This window comes from Passer domesticus, chromosome 4 (genome assembly GCF_036417665.1).
Source record: "Passer domesticus isolate bPasDom1 chromosome 4, bPasDom1.hap1, whole genome shotgun sequence".
In the NCBI taxonomy this organism is placed as follows: Eukaryota; Metazoa; Chordata; class Aves; order Passeriformes; family Passeridae; genus Passer; species Passer domesticus.
In genome coordinates, this window is record NC_087477.1 from 75,488,473 (window position 1) to 75,508,898 (window position 20,426).

The 20,426-nt window shown below is 48.1% G+C and overlaps 1 protein-coding gene across 3 annotated transcripts in view; it reads left to right on the forward strand.

The window, feature by feature from the left end:
• The first annotated feature begins 8,650 nt into the window (after positions 1 to 8,650).
• The window catches only part of MXD4 (MAX dimerization protein 4), a 39,030-nt gene continuing 27,254 nt past the window's right edge, over positions 8,651 to 20,426 (forward strand). Inside the window, exons 1-3 of one of the 3 annotated variants that reach the window (XM_064418891.1) lie at positions 8,651 to 8,812; positions 9,334 to 9,502; positions 18,637 to 18,666. In XM_064418891.1, the coding sequence (XP_064274961.1) occupies positions 8,749 to 8,812; positions 9,334 to 9,502; positions 18,637 to 18,666 (263 nt within the window). In that variant the 5' untranslated portion in view covers positions 8,651 to 8,748. The remainder of the gene's footprint in view (positions 8,813 to 9,333; positions 9,503 to 18,636; positions 18,667 to 20,426) is intronic. The other 2 variants (XM_064418894.1, XM_064418893.1) reach the window with 2 other exon arrangements.

The window sequence follows — 20,426 nt, forward strand, 5'->3', positions numbered from 1 at the left end:
AAACAGCGTGAAACCATCAGCAACAAAGGAAAGTGAACAAAAACAGGACAGAAGGGATCAGAGACATAGAGCCAAGAACAAGGTAAAAAAAATAGACCTGTGGAAAGCTGGAAGGAAAATAAATAAACCAAACAAGTTAAATTCTCCATCCTGCCCCCCATTTTCTTCCATCTCACTAGCACCTTGTTACTGAAATTTTCTCTCAATGCTAGAATCAACACAAAGAACATGGCACTCTACATGACACTTGAAGGATAAACATCTGCCTGAGATTAAATCATAGAATCACAGAATATCCTGAGTTGAGAGGGGCCCACAAGGATCATCAAAGTCCAACTCCTGGGCCTGCACAGAACACTCCAAGAATCACACCATGGGCCTGAGAGAGTTGTCCAAATGCTTGTTGAGCTCTGTCAGGCTTGGTGCTGTGACCACTTTCTTAGGGAGCCTGTTCCAGTGCCCAACCACCCTCTGGATAAAGAACTTTTCCCTAATATCCAACCTAAACTTCCCTTGACAAAACTTCAGGCCGTTCTCTCAGGTCCTGTCACTATCACCACCAAAAAGAGATCAGTGTCTGCCCCTCCTCTGCCCCTCATAAGGAATTTGTATCTGCACTGAGGTCTCCCCTCAGTTCCCTCCAGGCTGGACAGACCAAGTGCCCTCAGCCTCTCCTCATACAGTTTCCCCTTGAGGCCCTTCACCATCTTTGTTGCCCTCCTTTGGATGCTCTGTAGTAGCTTTATATCCTGCTTATGTTGTGGCACCCAAAACTGCCCCCAGCCCTCGAGGTGAGGCTGCCCTAGAGCAGAGCAGAGCAGGACAATCCCCTCCCTGTCCCCAGTGGCAATGCTGGACCTGATTCCCCCAGGACACAGCTGGCCCTCCTGGCTGCCAGGGCACTGCTGGCTCATATCAATGTTTGCATTTTGCATATATCACATTTTACATTCACAGTGCTGTATGGGTCCTGTAAGGCTGGGCATAACCACTCCATGCTACAGCACCTTAGATTCTGCTCCACAAACACACAGTGCAGTTTAAGTGGTGCTTTTTTTGGCATGCAATGTTGCTTTCAGCAAGTTGTGCCTTTTGTGCAGGCCATTTCTTTTCCCCTCCATGATGTCAAAGAAGTTTTTTGGGATTGTTGAACAAAGATCTTCCCTTTGCTGAGATTCAGTGCCCCACGCAATGCCTCAAATCCAACACTCAGCTTGAAGGTTTAGCTGGGAAATATTACAGGGAAGCTGCACATAGGATCAGTAGCTCAGACCTATGCAGCCTTCCACCTGATTGCTAAAGAAAGTGATCACTAGATCAGTCCTATCCACAAAGCTGTAATTGAAGTCTGACAACATTTAGATATTTATTAGCATGACTGATTTCCCATTATCTAATTAATTGCAGATTTCACATTTTCACATTTCCTGCTTTGTCGTGTGTCAAATAGAGCAAATGGCAAAGTGATGGCACTGAATTTGTCTTTGTCCTGCACCTGGCATTTTCCCCCAAATTGTGGCAGAACTCCAACCAGACACTGTCAACAGTGGCCCAGGAAGTCTCTGGGTGCTCCATCCCCTGCCTTGGGGCTGGAGCCAAGCTGGAGGTGCCAAAGGCTCCCCAAGTATCCCAGCCCCATGCTCACTGTCCTCACCAACAGAACATTTTGCTGATACCCAACCTCCTTGTTGCAATTTAAATGCATTGCTTCTTCCTCTCTTGGTGCTGAAAGTCAATGATTTCCTGCTTGCAGTAGCTTTTTTTTTTGTTGCATAAGGAAGGGAGCTTGTTACAGTCATTCCACTTAAATCTTCACTCATATTCATACCAAGAAAAGAGTGGGAAATTGTCCTTGTTTTAGGTGGAGTAAGAGACTTCAAGACAGTGTGAAATCAAGCCCATAATTTTTCATTCTAAGCCATACGGTATAGATACCGCTCCTACAGAGTGCTCATCTAACATTGTTTCATTTCTCCATAGGAGTAATTAGCTGGCAATGAGAAAAATCATTTGATTAGGCCCACAAATGATTAGAGGCCAGTGCATAGCCTATTGAAATAAAGGAGAAGATACAAATTGATTTCAACATGTTTTGGGTCATCCCCAATCTTCCAAAGCAAATAGAGAGATAAGACAGCATCTGCTGAGTATTCACCTGCCAAGTCTTTGTGCTGATCTCTAATTTTAGGTCCTGCAGGCAAGTGTCCAGGTTATTTACCACCTGGGTTGTTTTGATCTTCTCTCAAATGTGTGTATTGATGGACGAGCTCTCTTATCTCCACCACGACAATACTGGCCCAACTATACCAGCAGCATGAGGCCCAGGATCAATACTGATTCCTCCCTCAATCAGCTGAACAGCATTTTATTTGCCTAATTATTAATATCTATTAAATGCCTGAACTGGAAAATCTTGACTAAGCAGTCTAAAATGATTGAGTTGGACATGCTGTAGAAATGCAGGGTATTACCATTACTGTGCAATATGGGATGTGCCTGCAATCTTCCCATCACAGATTCACTTGGTTCTATCACAGCTGATACAAATGATAGGATCCTATGGCAGCAGATTTGCATCAGCCACATTAGGTATGATTTTTTCCCTACTGGGAACAGAACTCAACAATTTCCATATATAATTGCTGCAGCCCTATTAATATGTTACAGATATCTGTCCTCTGATAAAACCTGTTCTCCCATATAGGTATGCACGCACTTGGTTCCTGGAGAATGGGTTTATGGAAAGACATCTCAGAGCTCTAATTGCCTTCTCATTTCATTAACTGATTCACCCAGATTAAAACTCAGTAGATTTTGCATGTCCAAGCACCCAGGTGAGAAATCTCCATGCTTAAATTTGTAAATATAACTTTTTCTTTCTTGGTTCCTCCTCTGTAATGAATATACTATAAATTAATGACTGCTCACTATTTTTTTGGTCTCCATAGGATGCATGAACTCATTCTTCCATATCCGGATGGATTTTCACACCAAAAACCAATACAAATTCCTTGGGGCTTCTTCCTGTAACTCAGAAGTCACGACTGACAGATACACAGGATGCAGGTACCTTGGGTAAGAAAATGTTATTTTTTTACATTCAGAGGATAGATGTAATTGAGACTGTGTTACCACTGCCTGATTTTATTTATAAAGCTCGCAGCTTCCTCCCTCCTTTAGTGAACATTCTGTTTGCTAAAGGCAGGCTGGTTTCAGCTCCATTTGGTAGCACAAATGCACACCCCTGCTCTGTTTCTCTGTCTGTCCTGGACTGCAGCAGGGTGCTAAGCATCAAGGCAGCTTAGAAGATGATCACAGTGAGGTAGAACATTCTTTTACTTCTATATGATGTGCTTGTGTCAAAGTCACCCAACAAGAAAGCCTGATTTTATCAGCTAAAGGAGAAATGTTTAATTTGCCAGCCCATTCAAGCAGTGACCTCAGGCAGATGCCCATATCCCCCAACAGCACTCGAACAAAGTGGGTCTGAGCCATGTTTTCTTCAAAGCTTTTCTGTACTGCACTAGTCTCTATATTTTGTGGAAGCTTAATGCAATACAAGTGTACACAAGGCCCCTTGTGGAAGATTAATGCAATGCAAAGCCTTTTTCCTACACCAAGGGAATGTAATAAGGCCATGACATCTCTGAGATTCAGATCTGAAATAACATAACAAATCCTTACTCTGCAGTATATCAATGCCATACAAGCCAGACTGGGCACTGGGACACCCAGCCACCCTCCCAACCCTTGTCCTGCCTTTGCTGAGTGGTACTGGCCAGGTTTTTTTCCCCATCTCATTTCTTTTTCGTCTTTTAAAATGAAAGCAGCAATAGCACTGCCTCCTGTAAAGCACTTCCAGCGTGGCAGTGTCAGAGGGAATTTTTGGGATGACGCTATTTAAAATTGCCAGGCACGGTTTAGACAGAGCAGGACGATGGAGTAAAGCAGTGTCTCTCAAGCTTTTCAACCTATGCTTCACTTCAATCAGTTCAGAATAATTTCATGCCTGCTGGCAGGAATGGCTGCAGGGCCTGGTGTCAGGGCACTGCTCGGGGAGCGCTGGCGGAGAGGGGCATGCGAGCTCCCTGCAGCCAAACTCTCAAGGACACCAACATACAAATGTTGTCTTTCATAATAACAGCAATTAACATGAAAAGAATGTTACAAGGGACTGGCATTCAGTTTGAAGTACTTTTTCTTTTTAGATTTGGCTTTCAAGCATGTGGGTACCACAGCAGTACATAAGCCTGTGCTAAATCCCAAGCAAAATCAGGAAAAATTCAATTGCTTTGGGAAAGCTGGTGGTTCAAACACTGCAGCAAACAACTGGTCAAGGCCAGGCAGCAAGGTGGATGAGAGAGCTTCACATAGAGAGCCCATCAAATGCATGGAAGCCACTCAGGTGCCCAGGAATCCACAGTATCCATACTATTTGTTGTTGTGATCCTTGGACCAAGCTCTTCTCCAAGCCAACGCCTGGGTGCAGCTGAAGGGGTATGACAGTAGAGGACCAACCCAGAAAGCTCATGGGGTGAGGTTGCACAGACATGACTCCTCACAGGACACAGTCCCTCAACACTGCAGCAGCAACTCATTAACCCTGACAGCCCACATATCTTCTTGTCATGTAACCTCAGCTTCAAGGTGTGAAAGGAGCTCTCTGATGGGCTGCTCCCATCTTCAGGCACTTTGAACTTAGAGAAACCACCCCAAACTTAAAGTAAACCACACATAAAATAAGGTGATGAGTAAAAGCCACATGTTGCTACACACCAGTAGCAGTCTAGATACAGGGCCAAGCAGATGCTGTGGCACCTGCCATTTGAGATCTGCTTTACTTGGCAGAGTAAACAGAATCAGTGTCTCAAACTGGGCTGGGGCACTGACAAAGTTGTTACTTTTGAAACTTCCTCCAAAAGTTCCACCTTCAACTTTCAGGTGTTTTGGTTTCTGTGTCCAGGAAACAGTTCATTATCTGAATCACAGGTAAGATGAGGAATAAATGGAATTTGAGATACTGAGTCAGGGAGATGAAACTTGTCAGTGCCAGCCCTGAGGGCAGATCCCCTCCTATGTGGGCAGATGAGTTAGTCTTTGCTAATTACTTAAACCTTGCAACACCCAAGAAAACAGAGGGATGGAGTCCAAGGCACAGTGAAGGGCTTATCTCTGGACAGCGGGATATAATGTAGTATGGAATTTTAAAAGATTAAAGAAAGAAACATGCAGGAGAGACAATGAGCCAAATCTGAAAAGCAGGGTAGGTCTAATTATGTCTTTAAGGCCATATGTGGGAAATAGTGAATGAAGTTTCTTGAGTCATTGATCATCAGCTTCAGATCTCTGCCCTCACCACAGCTAGGGGCAGTCAACAGCTCTGATGTCACTGATCTTACATGCCAAGTCATGCCACAAGACAGATTTTGGAAAAGAAAGACATTGTGACACTTAAAATAGTAAATATTACCATTCCAATCACCAAGTGCAGGTGGCAAAGAAACTGCGAAACAGCTCAGCTTTTAGGGTGTGGCTGCTGATAGCTCTCCCTTCTGCTTCTAAATACAAACTTTTTCAAACTTCACCATGAAGTGACAGCTACCCCTTATCACTGAAGGCCAGCTGTTCCTTTCGCACTCAGCTGTTCCTGCTGCTTGCTCATAGAAATGGAAGAAAGCTATTTAGAGACCCAAATCTGCAAAGCCTCCCAGCACACGTCTATCTTAGAGCCTGTCCTTCAGTTCTTAAAGCAATTTGGTTGATCTTCTTTCACACCCATTTTACACCTCTGAACCCACGATGACACCACCAAAACTAGTCCTTGTTCCCTGCCACAAATAAAATCAGATCCAGAATGATTCCTTCTAGGTATTTTAAAAGCTTTTGTGGTGCCTCCTGAGAAGGGCTCAGTTGAGTTCACCCCCAGGAGAAATATTTTTGATAAAACTTCTCAGCACTAACATGTTGTTGCTTTGTTGCTTCTTCAATGCAGCTCTGGGTAAATGTGTGTCAGTGGTTGTCAGGCATGAGCCAGCCCTGTCCTTCCCAAATGTGTGTGCATTTACCCTGGATTTCATCAGCAGGGGCTCTGAGAGTGTGTGGGGTTACATACACACTTACAGCTCCAGCAGACTAATGCAGGTCATGACTCCTGAGGCTGAGAGCCACCGTGATCAGAGACCAAGTGCCTTTTGTGATGGCACTGGCCCCTTTTTGCACAACACTTCCTCCTGCACCTAGTCCAGCTGGCTTCCTCACTTACCACAGCAGCCCTTCCATGCCTCCATGCTGGAGGCACAAGGCCCTGGAGAGTGCCAATATCAATGTGAAATTGTGCTCCATCTCCTTAAAACAACTGTCTTCCATACTTGTGTCCACATTTGAAAGCAGAGAGAGCAGTGGTTTTCACCTCAGGCGTGGTCAGGGGTGCTGAGCTGGGTATGGGGAGTGCAGGGTGAGGGTGGATTCAGCTCAGCAGTCGGATCAGCCCGGGCTCCAAGGAGTGTCTGGTGAGGGCAGGGTGCTCAGCTCGGGCTGTGTACCCTCCTGAAGCACAGTCTTGTGCAGTGGTTGTTATACCCCTGTGTTTCCAGAGCTTTTCTCCAGGTAAAATGGTGTGCTCACAGTGTGGAGGGGCAGAGCTTTTGGCATTCAGAGCCTCAGTAAATCCATACCTGAATCCTGGGCTTTCACACAAACACCTCATACCTGGCACATTCCTCTGCCTTTCTGATGTATGACTGATTGCACAGCATGTGTACAAAGCAGTTTAAGATAATTTACACTAACATACAAATATAGGTGTTCTGAAGGCCTGAGGTACTGCTGTGGATGCAGTGCAGGGCAATGATGCCTTAGCTGTGCATCTTTGCATCTTCCTCACTGAGTGCCCTACGCACGTGTCAGGCCAAGGGAGCTTTCTTTCCTGTGTGGACAAAGCAGACCTGTGCATGTGTGGTTTCATGCTGTTTCGTAACAGAAGGCAATGTCAAATTGTGTCTAAACCTACTTCCAGTTAACAGCAAAACTGCCACGAGGTTCAATGGCTTTACAGTAAAAACTGTACTGTCTCACCCACATGCAGCAGGATTTCAACAGTTCAAGCAGCAAGTGGAAAATGTTACAGCAATTTTTTTTTACCTGTGCAATCTATGCACTAAATTCCCTTTTGCCTTGTAATTTACAGTCCCTCAGACTTTTCCTAAACATATACAAAATTCTCTTAAACTACAATCACAATGCTGCTTTCTTCACTGCCTTGTATTTTCTCTTATCCCTGGTGCCTGGACCAAATGGCAGTAAAATGTGATCTGTGTTTCAGCAATGTTCAAGAGCCACGTTACACTTGTGCATCTGGGCCAACAAGACACACAATAATACAAGCTCAGGTGTAATGTATATGTGGCTTTACCACAATGCTGTAGAAACAGTAAACCATAATCCTTGTTTTAATCTGAACTGCTATTATCCTCTTAAAAGGAAACTCTGGATGACACCTTTTGCCAAGGAATGAGCACACAGGGACAACACTGCATCCATCCTATATGCTGGGCAGCTCTTACCTAAACAGTTCAATTAAAACCAATGGGTATTTGTGTGCCCAAGTGCCGTCCCGCAGGATGACTGATTACAGCCTGAATTCAGCACTTTTGGCCTGAAGATGCACCAACGTGTGATCACAGCACAGCTTAAAACATGCCTATTTTAAAACTACACTCGCTCGCGCTAAAACCAACCGGTTTTCGGCACCAGCTGTGCAGCAGCCACCCGAGATGAGGAGGCAGAGCCGGCAGAGCCGGCGGCGCGGCGGGGAAGGCGCGGAGCCCCGCACGGCTCCCGCGGCCAGCGGCGGCCCAGCGCCCGGCCAGGGCGGCAGCAGCTCCGGCCGCGCTCCTGACAGCTCCCCACCGTTTCTCTTTCTCAGCAGCTTAGGCCATTGTGCAGGGTTCAGTGATTCTCCCATTTTTACAGCGCCGCCGTCTCCCTCGCTCGCCTCAGCACCGCAAGGGGCCACGGATGCGCGTGCCGGGCACATTCGCACAGCCCCGCCGGCGTCCCGTTAGTATCGTCCTTTTCGTGGCCGTCCGTTTCCTGCCACACTGTCGCTGGCGGGCTCCGCCGCCCCGCTGTCCCTGTTCCCCGTTCCCTTTTCCCGTTTTCCCTCACGCTTGCCCCGCGCGCGCCCGCCCGGCGCGTCCCACCCGCGCGTGCGAGGGGGCGGAGCCTCCTGCGGGCCCGCCCTCCGCCTACCGCTTCCTCACGGCAACGCCACGCCCCCTCCCGCCCATTGGCTGCCCGCGCCTCTCTCCCCGCCTCCCGCCGCGCGGCACGCGCCTCCCGCCCCATTGGCCCCCTTCTCCGCCCTCATTTGCATGATGCCCCGCGCACCAATGGGAGGCTTCGGCCTTCTTAACATGCAAGGAAGCAGCCAATGAGCGGGCGAGGGGGCCGGGCCACCACGTGCTGTTGCTAAGCTTCGGCTTCTAAATTGTTACTACAGGGGCAGCCAATGAGCGCGGGCGGCGGGGATCTGTCAACATCCCCTGCCCGGACGGGGGGGGGCTCTGGCCGCCGATTGGCCCGGCCGCCTCCTTACGTCCCGCCCCCTGGCCGTGCGCCGCTCGCCATTGGCTGCGCGGGCTGCCCGTCCGCTGTGTGTCAAATGTAGGTTGAGCGAGGTGCCTTAAAACCGGGGGCTCGGGAGTCCCCGCGCGTGAACTCGGCGCGGGGGGCTCGGGACGGGCAGCCATGGAATTGAACTCCCTGTTAATCCTCCTGGAAGCGGCCGAGTACTTGGAGCGAAGAGACCGAGGTACAGGGCGCAGGCGGGCAGTCGGTCAGGCACCCGCAGGCGCTCCCAGCCGCTCTCGGCCTTTGTTGTGCGGCGGCCGGGCCGGGGCAGCGGCCCCGAGCCCGCACCTGCCCGGGGGGGACCCGGGCTGCGCCAGCGGCACCGCGCTGGGGGAGCATCGCTGCTCGGATCTTGGCCTTTTTTTAAATATCTACCCCCCCAAGCAAAGCAGAAGGGGGTTGTTTGTGCCGCCCAGGATGGGGACGGTGCGTGTGGCAGGATCCCTCTCGCCGCTCCGTGTGTGGCAGTCGGTGATTGTATGGCAGCTCCCCTCCCCCAGCGCAGCGTGACAAGGGTTTGCATGATCCGCCTCGTTTTTAATGTGCACTCCAATAATCCTCCTAATTTCGACACTTCGGGGTTGTTTCCCCCCCCCCCTTTGGTTTACCGAGTTATGGTTTTTTTTTTGTCTCTCTTCTTTAAGAGATGCCAGAATAAAATCCCAACAAATCAACCGGAAAAAATTCTGTTCTTTACCCTAGCGTTCCTGCAAAGGAGGAAAAAATTGCATGGAAAAAATATATTGCCACTAATGCTGACTTTGTCCCTAGAAGCAGAACATGGCTATGCATCAGTGTTACCCTTCGATAGTGACTATTCCAGAAAGAAAACAAAGGCAGGCACCATGGCCAGAAAATCCCAGAATAACAGGTAATAGACGCACCGCTTTTTCAGAATGAATCGTCAGCTTTTCCAATGTGTCTAGCTTATGTGCAGTGCATACATTTATGAAAAATAATAACTAATCCAGTGTCTCAGTTTTCCCCATCCCGGTAGTCGCCATTTTTCCCCTGGATGGGCTTGGCTCTGTTTTGATCTCTCATATAAACACTGCCACGCGTACACCATCTCCTTAGTACTCACTGCACTTCAGACCCATCCGCCCTCATCGCTCCTTCTGCTCCGCGCTCGCCGACAGCGCCTTTCGCTGCAGACCTAAACACCATAATCGCCACCCAGATTTCTCTTTGCATGGCACCTAATTTCCCCCCCGGCGTTCATTTATAACCCGCGGGCGGCGAGCCGGCCGCCTCCCCCGTGGCAGCCCGAGCCGATGCCGGCTCCGCTGGCGGCGGCGCGGGGCTCCGGGCCGGGAGCGTGTGCGGGGCGGCGGGGGGGACACTCCGCCCGCGCTCGGCCTCTCGGCGGGGTCAGAAGGTGCCGGGGCGAGCTCGCCCTGCCCGCGGGCTGTGCTGCAGCGCCGGCCCGCCAGCCCTTCCGCCCGCGGCCGCTCGGGCCGGCCGGGGAGCTGCGGGCTCGGGGTTGTTTGTCCCGCCTGTCGCCCGTCGGCCGCCGCGGGTCCGTGGCTGCCCCGCAGCCGCTACCTGCGCTGCGATGGCACGGGCCGAGCGCGGCTGTGCGCAGGCTCCGCAGCTTTGTTTGCCGCTCGGGCAGCGGCTGTGTACGTGCGGGAGGCTGCCTGTCTTACGGGGACGCTGCCGGCCCCGGCCCTGGGCTCTGCCTGCTCTGCTCCGCTCTTCCAGGGCTGCTCCGGACAGCACCGAGCACCGTGTCCTGCTGGGCCTGCAGCGATGCTCTGCACGGTCACGCTGGATGGTGGCTCCTGTAGAATAGCCTAAAATGAACTTGCTTTGCACGTGACTTGTTTTCCGAAGGAGCGGGGAGTCTCGGCGGGCCCGCTCCCGCTGCTCCAGCGGGCATCCTGCGGCCGGCTCGGCTGGTGCTGGGGAGGTGCCCGGCGGGCGGCCGGGAGCTGCTCGTGGGGCACCGGAGGTGCAAACCGAAATCAAAAGCTGACGAACTCCCTCCTTGAGCAAAGCCACGGGCTGCTGAGCGCCCTGGTGGTGCCTGCTGCGGCCGAGCAGTGTCTCCAAGATTATGGAGGGGGAGCAAATTGTGTCCCCATGCCCCTGCTCCGAGCACGGCAACCATTTTGGGGGCTGTTAATTGCAGTACTCCTACTTTGGTTTTAGTTTTAGTTGAATTCTTTGTCTCATCGTGGAGCATGAGAAGACAGTCAGCTCATTTTAAAAGAGAAAGTTATAAGGAGTGGGAGGAGTGTCTTGTGTCCTGAGACACTTTGCTCCTTGAGATTTTTAATTATTTTCATATAAAGTATGCTCACTGCCTTTAAAAAAATTCAAAACACATTTCATAAGTTTTCCAGCTGTAAATTGCCCCTTGAGTTGTACAGATTTCTTGTGTGTCTCCTGCATTCAAGAAATCTGTGTTACTTACAGAGCTATTATTCCATCGTTTCCGTTCTTAGGGCTCTTGTCATCCGCTGCAAAATAGTTATTTGTCTGAATTGTAAGCTGCTTTCAGGAGTTTTTAGGAGAGGATTTGTAATCTATCAAATACAGCAGAATTAAAAGATTTCTGGTTATAGATTTGCTAGTGTTATTGAAGTTGAGGCACACACATCCGCTTGCAGTTACCTTCCTGCAGGTTTGTATTTATTTACCTGTTTAGCGCGTTGTTCTGATTCTCACTCCGTAGCAGTGGCAACCTTGAATAATGCCACCCTGCAATGTGTACATTTACCCACACTTTCTTTTCTTCTGGCTGCAGTGATGAGATGAGGGATGGGTCGTCTGTGTGACAGGACAGGACAGTGCTTGTCAGGGAGTGGTTTCCAGCGCGGACACTGCGGGACAGTGGCTGGTTTGGTTCAGCACAGGTACCAGGCTTGCTGGCCTGTGTGGGAAGCAGAGGGACAGTGCTTTAATGCATCTCCCTGTTCCTTCAGGGACAGAGGGGCAGCAGCAGGGCCCTGTGGGTACCTCTGCATTGTCCTTACGGGCTTTATACCCATACCCAGCAATTGCTGCTCGTGTTTGCCTGCACGCTTAGGTTTGCGGGGGAGAAATTACCCCCACATTTAAATATGCAGGGCAGAATATATGATGTACACCAGCATCACTGTTTTATTATTATTTGGAGCTTAGAGGCTATAGGGGCCGAGCCCCAGACTAGAGTGGATTTTTGGAAACACAGTTAATTCTTCCTAAGCGACTCAAAGATTAACAGAGGGAGACGACTGGCCAAAGTTCAGAGGATCTGGAGTGGTCGTGGGTGATGTGAACCACCGAGCAAAGTGTTTGTCCATATTGTTCCACTTTAACCATTTTCCAGACTCGGTGGGTTTGGAGCAATAGATGCAGGGAGGCATCTGATTGCGTACAGGGGATTGCATACATGTCTGAAATTCATGCCTTATTATTTCATTGTTTTTCTGGATTAAAAATACATACTTAAGGTTGGAGGAGTAGGAAAGGAGCAGCTAACTGCACATTTCAGATCTGCAGGGGCATTGTTGTTTCCATTATCTATTTTTGTATCCTGCTGCTTGCAGCATCTGATCAGATTAAAAAGTGAGACACGTATATATGTACATACATTGTGCTTTTTTCATGCCTTATGAGGTATACATATAGAAAACCATGAAAAAAACATCTCCTTATTCTTGGAAAATCAGAAAAGAGGGGAGGAGGAGAAAAACTGTCAGATGTGAGGAAGCCTGGCATGCTGTACTCCTCTTTGTTCTGTGTTTCCCCCCCGTGTGCCTGCCTGTGGGGGGAAGAGCATACCCAGTGTGGCACAGGTGTGCTGGCCCAGGGCAGGGATGGGTTCCAGCTGCCCTGGGCTTCACCAAGGGCACTGATGGACCCTCCTTGCTCTGCTGAGGTGCTGCTGGTGTTCATGTAAGAAATGTAGGATGAGACCTCCGTCCCTTGTGGATGGCTGGCGAGGCCCAGACCCGCAGGAGCAGGGGCAGGAGGCTGCCAGCCCTTCGGACAGGATGCTCGGGTCTGGGCTGAAAGCTTGCTGGCCTCTCACTGCAATTGAGTGAGAAGTAATTTCGGCAGGTTTCGATTCGTGCAGGGAAAAATACCAGCAGAATTGCATTTAATTAACCAAAATCTGTAAGCTTTCTGTCCACTGTAGGAATTTAGCAGTTTTGCTTTGTCCACTGCTAGCTTTGAATCAAAATTGAAAGTGGTTGTTAGCAGTTTGTTGATAAACAATATTCTCGGTGTTATTGGTAGGAATCAGGCACAGATTTTAGCCATTTCTGTTTCACTTGCACATTAAAATGTCTTGATCTTACATGTTTTCTTCTCAGTTTCCTGTGATGTGCCCTTTCCCATGTCACACAAACCAGACTGCTTTGTTTTCTTTCTGGTTTTCTGTTCGTACCATGTCCTCAGCTGAGATTCAGACTTGTTTCCCCCCGGTAATTTTGACCAAAATCCTCTGGCAAGTGAAACTGGATTCTTGTTTTGCAAAGAGGACAGGAGATTAGAGAAAGCCACAATATTATCTTTTGGAGGGAGGTAAACCTAGGTCACATCTTGTTACAATAATACTTATCAGGTACTTGACTATAGTATAATAAATGTCTCCGCAGAGCAGTGGCTGTATGTAATTCCTAAAGCAGTGCCATGCAGTCTAATAATTCTTGTTAAGGTGTACTTAGAATTAAAAAAGGCATAAAACAAAGAGCTGGATTTATTGCTGTTGTACCTTGGAAATGTTAATAGCAAATATTCAAAAGTCAGGCTTGGTTTTTGCTCCAAAGAAACAGATAGGTGACACGTGTGCGATGTGCCGAGGAGGAATGCGACACAAATCTGAAATTTGGTGACGTTTGCTCACAAGGCAAAGCACTCTTACAGAGGAACATTCAATCCTGCAGATAACTGGGCTTTCTTCTGCCCTGGCTGCAGTGACACTCACCAGGTGTTGGGTACCCTGAGCTGTCTGTGGGTTTGAGGTGTGTGTCTGTCCGTGCACCAGGGAGCTCGGGCAGCTGCTTCGCCGTGAAAGGGTCAGAAATAAGGTAAAATGAAAAGCCAAATCTTAGTGTTAGATGCCAGTCTACTGAGGTCACAGTTAAATTTACTTTCAGAGAAAGGAATTGAATGTCGGTGATGCAGTGTGTTTGGCCTGTTAATTTAGGAGCTGGTTTATTGAAGGAGAGGGAGCAAAATAAATGCCGGGTTATAAATATATCTTCTGTGTTTATTAATTAATTAATATTTTTGCTCATATGTTATATAAATAGTCATGTACTTCGTGCTGTGTTCTGGCAAAGGGTTATATGCAGAAAAAGATGAAAGCTGCATTTGGATTTTCAAATAAAAACAGAGCCTAATGTCCAAATTCCTCTGTTGATGTTGGCTCATGGTGAGGGTGAACCTGTGGCCCGCAGAGCGAGCCCCTTGCTCTCTGCAGATGTTTTTCTGTGCCCACACTAAGCAGCTTAGGGATCGGGGCCTGATTTTTGTTTTATTTTTCCTTTTTTTTTTTTTTTTGTGAGAGGCCAAGAATAAAACACTGCAAAGCACACTGTGCAGACACAGCTCCTCTGAATTTTCACCTGGATTTCTGAATTTGATAGCTCTTTCTCAGTTTGCCTTCCTGAAGCTAGGACAGCAATTGATATTGCCACATTTGCTTTCAAAATAATGCATTTTAGTCCCAATATAACAGACTTCACCAATGGACCTGTCCCCCTGAGGAACTGCAGTAGGTCTGCAATGTTTGGGAGCTGCACTGCTTGTGCAGTTGAGGAAAACAAATTGCCACCGTATTAGAAGCACGTTCAGACCTGGCCACTGCAAACATGTGGCAGCACCAACTTGAATGTGATCCCAGAGCCAGAACTCTGCATCAAGGCTGTGCCAGCGTGCCTGGTTCCCAGATCCCAGCTGAATCTGCAAAACTGGTTAAATTTTGCTATGAGGAGAATGCAAAATTAATTTTTAGTGGATTAATTTGGTACAGGCTGTTTCTTTGACAGGCTGTAAGCAATGTGTCCAGTTTGAAACAAATGGGAAAAAACCCACAACCAGAAGCAATGAATAATAGGCAGAATGTGTGCTTATGTTCAGGTTTATATGTGTTTCGTGGAGTGAACTGTAATATTTTCAAGTGCATTCCACAGCAGGTTGGGGAATTTCCTGGAAGTGAATTTGGATCCTTTCAATGAAAAGCTGCACAGCAGTCGTATTCACACAAGACTGCAGGTGTAAGCTTTGTGCTTTTACACACCTGCACTTCTGGGAGTGGGAACAGGGTGCAGACTCTTGAGGTGTAGTACCTTGTAAAGCTTCCTGTTCTGTTTGTTCTTACTTTTTTGGCCTGGACAAAAGGTGAAGTGCTTGCAGTGTAGTTCCCATGGCTGCATGACCTGAGGTGGAGTTGCATGTTGCACATGGGCTGTATCACAGCCTGGCAGTCCTGCCTGCACCAGAAAGCCCTGGCACTGGTAAGGTGCTGCCACTGTTTCAAGCACTCTGTAAACTGCCCTGCTTTGCTCCCTGTAGTGCTCTAAAGTGCATTGGCAACTGGAAGTGTACTGGTGAGTCACGGTCTAGACCTGCTCCCATTAGCACAGGGCAGCATTGCCATACATCCCTGCTTTTGCCAGGAGCTGCTGGCTTCCTGCTGAGCAGATGCCCCTCTGGTGGGATGGATGGATGGATGGATGGATGGATGGATGGATGGATGGATGGATGGATGGATGAGTAGGGAAGCTGTCTGAATACTGAAACAGGCCGTGCATCCCGCACACAGTGAAGTCTCAATCTAGCCTGCGTGTGCCCAGATCCTGCTGGCTCACCCATAAACTGGCAGCAGTGGCAGTGGAGGAGCCCTTGCCTTTCTGTGTTAGTCTTGCCATCTCCGTTAGCACCTGTCCAAATTTCTTAGGTGTGTCTGCTGAATGTTGAACCAACCAAAAGCTGAAATCCAATACCTAGAATTCTTGTTTGAGGAAAGGAAGGTGATGGATGGGGATGGCTCTGGGGGTGTGCTGTGAGAAGTAGCACAGCATCTTGCAGACCAGTGGCTGCATTTGCTTGGTTCCTCCTTGTTCTTTCAAATCTTCTTTTGACAATTTCTTCACATGTAAAATTTATAGTCAGTGAACTGCTTGGCATTTGCTAAAGGGATATTAGAGCTGTCTCAGATCAACAGTGTAGTCTAAGCACCAGCGTCATTATTCCTTTCTTGTGAATCTCTGATTTTGCTGATTTTTTTGTTGTTAGCTTTTTCCCTTCATTTTTATCTGAACCTTTTTATCTTTTTTCCCCCCTCACTGCTACCCCCGACTTCCCCAAGCTTTTTCTGTAGATACAAACTCAGTGGAGTGAACCTTAGTTAAACACCAGAAGTCTTCCTTCTCTTGAAGCCATTTTTGAAAGGCTCCACAGACCATTTGCCTGCAAACCACAGTCATATATCTGTCTCTCTCTTATGAATACATATATACATATATCTTATTAGTTGTGACCTACATCTTATCTTTACTAAAGTAGTAAAAGACTCCATTTTGAAACAGGGTACTGGGTTGTGTAGAGTCCAGTTCTTAGGGTTTTTTCCCTCACTTTAGGTTGCATAAACAGCAGGAGATGGATATTCTTGCAATATACTGTGCTGTAGACATTGAAGGAAATAAAAACCAGTGTTTCAAGAGAGGTTCATCTCTTCTGAAAACAAGCCCAACCAAAGAAATCCCTGTCATGCTTTGTAATAGGGTATTTAACCTGCTCTGTAGATGCAGCAGTTCTCAGGTAAATGGACTCTTGGGTTTGGTTCCTGCCTAGAGTCTGATAGCTGGGGCATTAGTTGGCCCCTGACAGCTCCAGAAATGTGTGGCTGATGCCCACGTTTGCACACTGCAGGCATTGCTGAGGCTTTTGTGTCCCCAAGAGCTCTGCCAAGAGGCACATGGTCGCTGCTGCTGGCTTTGGCAGCTGGCACACCCACGGCTGTGTGCTCCAGAGCTGCCCTGGCAGGACATACCCCAGGAGGATGCCAGGGTCACATTCCATGTGCCACGGGTGCCCTGTAGCTGTGCTGTGTGCAGGAACCCCAGCTGCTCACAGCATCCTCTCAGCCCAGCAGAATACTCTGAATTTCTTGGCCAATGGTTCCCATTCTGTCCCTGTGTGTGCTCACCAGAGCTGCTGGGAGCTGGCAGCTCAGAATGGGCCAGTTGGAGTGATTGTGTTCACCTTTGTGTCTAATTGCCAGAACTGTCAAGGAGTTCTTGTCATAGAGGTGAATCCAGGCTGGCCTGTATTTCCTCTCTGGTTCCAAAGTTCCCTTTGACAGGCCTGTTGAGGGTGTTCGGGGACAATGGTTCCCCACTGAACTTCTTTTTTCCATGTGTTTTCATAAACATGGGTGGATTTAGCATGGTCGTTGTCAATTTTTGTGAACATTGGCTGTGGAGAAAGTCTGATCTTTGTGTAGAGAGTAGGAGTAGAATACAAAAACAAAATAATCTTAAGATAGCCAAATGACCAAACCCACCTTGCCCTATCAATGTAGCACAGAAAATGTGTTTAACTCCTGCAGTGTTGCTGCCTTGGTCAGGAGCACTTAAATGGCATTGTAGAAATATACACATTACTTGATCGTGGCTCACTTGATGCAACAAAAATACATAAAGAATTAATTGGCTTTTGAGAAAAAGATGCCAGGTAATGGTTGACATAGTTGATGTCTTGGTACCAACACTGAGATGCTTTCTGGTGAGAGTGGGTTAGCATCAGTGCTGAACCTTGTATGCATTTCAGTTTTACCTGCAGAGGGGCAGTTCACTTGGTTCCTTGCAGGATCAGGAGCTGGCCTGAGATCAGTTGGGTTTGTTCACTGGATGTTTCTTGTGTGAGCTTTGCTTTCTTTTTCCCTCCCTATGGCCGGAGTGATGTTCTGCCGTCGGTCCCACCCAGGAGCAGCTTCCAGCAGCTCGGTGTGTGCAGGGCAAGCAGGACAGCTCAGCACCAGGCAGCATTCCTGCAGGAGGGCTCCCTAACCCCCTGGGATGGCTCTGCTCCCTGGAGGGACTTGCCCTGCACCAAGACACCTCGCTCTGCACCCCGTGCCCAGCTGCAGGCTGGGGTTGCAGCAGGCTCCAGCAGAGCTGCTCTGACATAATCTGCCAGCCCTAAAAGCTGCCACCGCCTCTGCGTCTTTTGATCCTGACGTGCTGGGCATGTTTTCAGTGGGACAAAACTGAAAGTACGGAAAATTGCTGGTTCTGAAGAGGCAACAGTAACTTCATTTTAGGAATGTTTTTAATCTGAGCTGTGTAAATAAATAAAGTGAATATTTTTAGCTGAATCTCAGTTTAAAAAAAAATCCTCCAAGAATTCAGGGCTGCCTTCTAATGGCAAAGAATCCGAGGCATCAGTTGGAGAAGAAAAAAATCTTAAATCCAAGTAGATTTGAAAAGGATAAAATGCTGCTGTGGTCAGTACAGGGGCTATGATTTTTTTGGGTTTTATTTTCTCTTTGTAGACTGAGCAGAATTAAGAGGATTCCTCTTTTGTTGCGATTAAGATGTCAACAACAACAGCAGTGATTAGCTGCTGATTTTTCTTTCTGCTTTTCCATGGGCTTTGAAAACTGGCTTTTTGGGTGCTTTTGGCTCTTACCTGTTACAATTTAGATCTTCAAACACTTTCTGCCCCCTCATAATTTTTCTTCACCGATAAAAATCTTGTGGGCTGTTTTTATTACTAACCTGCTCAGTTTTTAATGTTCATTTCTGTCTCCAAATGTATAGAACACTAATAAATGCAAATATATTATAATTCCCCCCAAACCTACAGTTTACTCATGGAAATTAAGTTGATACCCTGAAGAATCTAAAAGTGAACCAATTTAAAAGAAAAGCTGTTTCATAATCCATGTTAAATACATATTTTAGAGAACTCTTTTGCAATTTATGCAGGTATTGGCTTTTAAATATTATGAATCTTGGTTTATTTATCCTTTTTCTAATATTTCTTTTCTCTTTTTAATAGGTCATCACACAACGAACTAGAAAAACATAGGTAAGTCTTGGAAAAAAGCTAATTAAAAGATGTATGGCTGACCTTTGAATTACTGTGTTTATTGAAGAACATTTTGTTGAAATTGTTTTGATTCTCACTGAATAATTTATTAAGATGGTTTTGGGTTTTTTTATCAACTAAAATCTAATAGTTATAGTATTATGTGGCTTTTTTTCCTCTGTTGTTTGGTATGCTCTTTTGGAAACATCCCTAATAGTTAGCTTTGGACTGATTGATGCTTTAACTGGTTAACCGAATTGTTACTAACAAAGAATCTGTTTACAGCTAGAGGTGTTAAATGCTGTAAGTACAAAGTATTTTTGTGATTAAGGTGAATGATTTTCGGGAACAATGTGTCACACAGGGTTATTTTACCTTTCTTTTAAAGTATGCCTAAAGTGCAGTGAATTTTCATTTTGCATGTACGTACCTAGAGATCCGTTTTTCCCCTCCGTCTCTTTCCTTGCGGGCGCGTGTCCTGTCCGGGGAGCCGAGCGTGAGCTGGGAACGGGAGCGGGCAGCTCCTGAGCCCAGCCTGCCGCCGGTGCATCGCCGGGAAAAGCCGGGCTTGGCCAGGACAAGCTTAGAACCTGCAGCTGCGCCTGGTGCGGAGCTGTGCTGTGCCCGTGCTCGGGCAGTGTTCGGTGTCTGTGTATGTGCCCCGTTCTGAGGGCAGTGTTCAGTGTATGTGTGTATGTGCCCCGTTCTGGGGGCAGTGTTCAGTGTGTGTGTATGTGCCCCGTTCTGAGGGCAGTGTTCGGTGTGTGTGTATGTGCCCCGTTCTGAGGGCAGTGTTCGGTGTGTGTGTGTGTGTGCCCCGTTCTGAGGGCAGTGTTCGGTGTGTGTGTGTGTGTGCCCCGTTCTGAGGGCAGTGTTCGGTGTGTGTGTGTGTGTGCCCCGTTCTGAGGGCAGTGTTCGGTGTGTGTGTATGTGCCCCGTTCTGAGGGCAGTGTTCAGTGTGTGTGTGTGTGTATGTGCCCTGTTCTGAGGGCAGTGTTCAGTGTGTGTGTGTGTGTATGTGCCCTGTTCTGAGGGCAGTGCTCACTTATGTGTGTGTATGTGCCCCGTTCTGAGGGCAGTGCTCACTTATGTGTGTGTATGTGCCCCGTTCTGAGGGCAGTGTTCGGTGTGTGTGTGTATGTGCCCCGTTCTGAGGGCAGTGTTCGGTGTGTGTGTGTATGTGCCCCGTTCTGAGGGCAGTGTTCAGCAGGTGTGTGTGTATGTGCCCCGTTCTGAGGGCAGTGTTCAGCAGGTGTGTGTGTATGTGCCCCGTTCTGAGGGCAGTGTTCAGTGTGTGTGTGTATGTGCCCCGTTCTGAGGGCAGTGTTCGGTGTGTGTGTATGTGCCCCGTTCTGAGGGCAGTGCTCACTTATGTGTGTGTATGTGCCCCGTTCTGAGGGCAGTGTTCGGTGTGTGTGTGTATGTGCCCCGTTCTGAGGGCAGTGTTCAGCAGGTGTGTGTGTATGTGCCCCGTTCTGAGGGCAGTGTTCAGTGTGTGTGTGTATGTGCCCCGTTCTGGGGGCAGTGCTCACTGTGTATGTGCCCCGTTCTGAGGGCAGTGTTCAGCAGGTGTGTGTGTATGTGCCCCGTTCTGAGGGCAGTGTTCGGTGTGTGTGTGTGTGCCCCGTTCTGAGGGCAGTGTTCGGTGTGTGTGTGTATGTGCCCCGTTCTGAGGGCAGTGTTCAGCGGGTGTGTATTTATTTTCCCCGTTCTGGGGGCAGTGTTTAGCGGGTGTGTATTTATTTTCCCCGTTCTGGGGG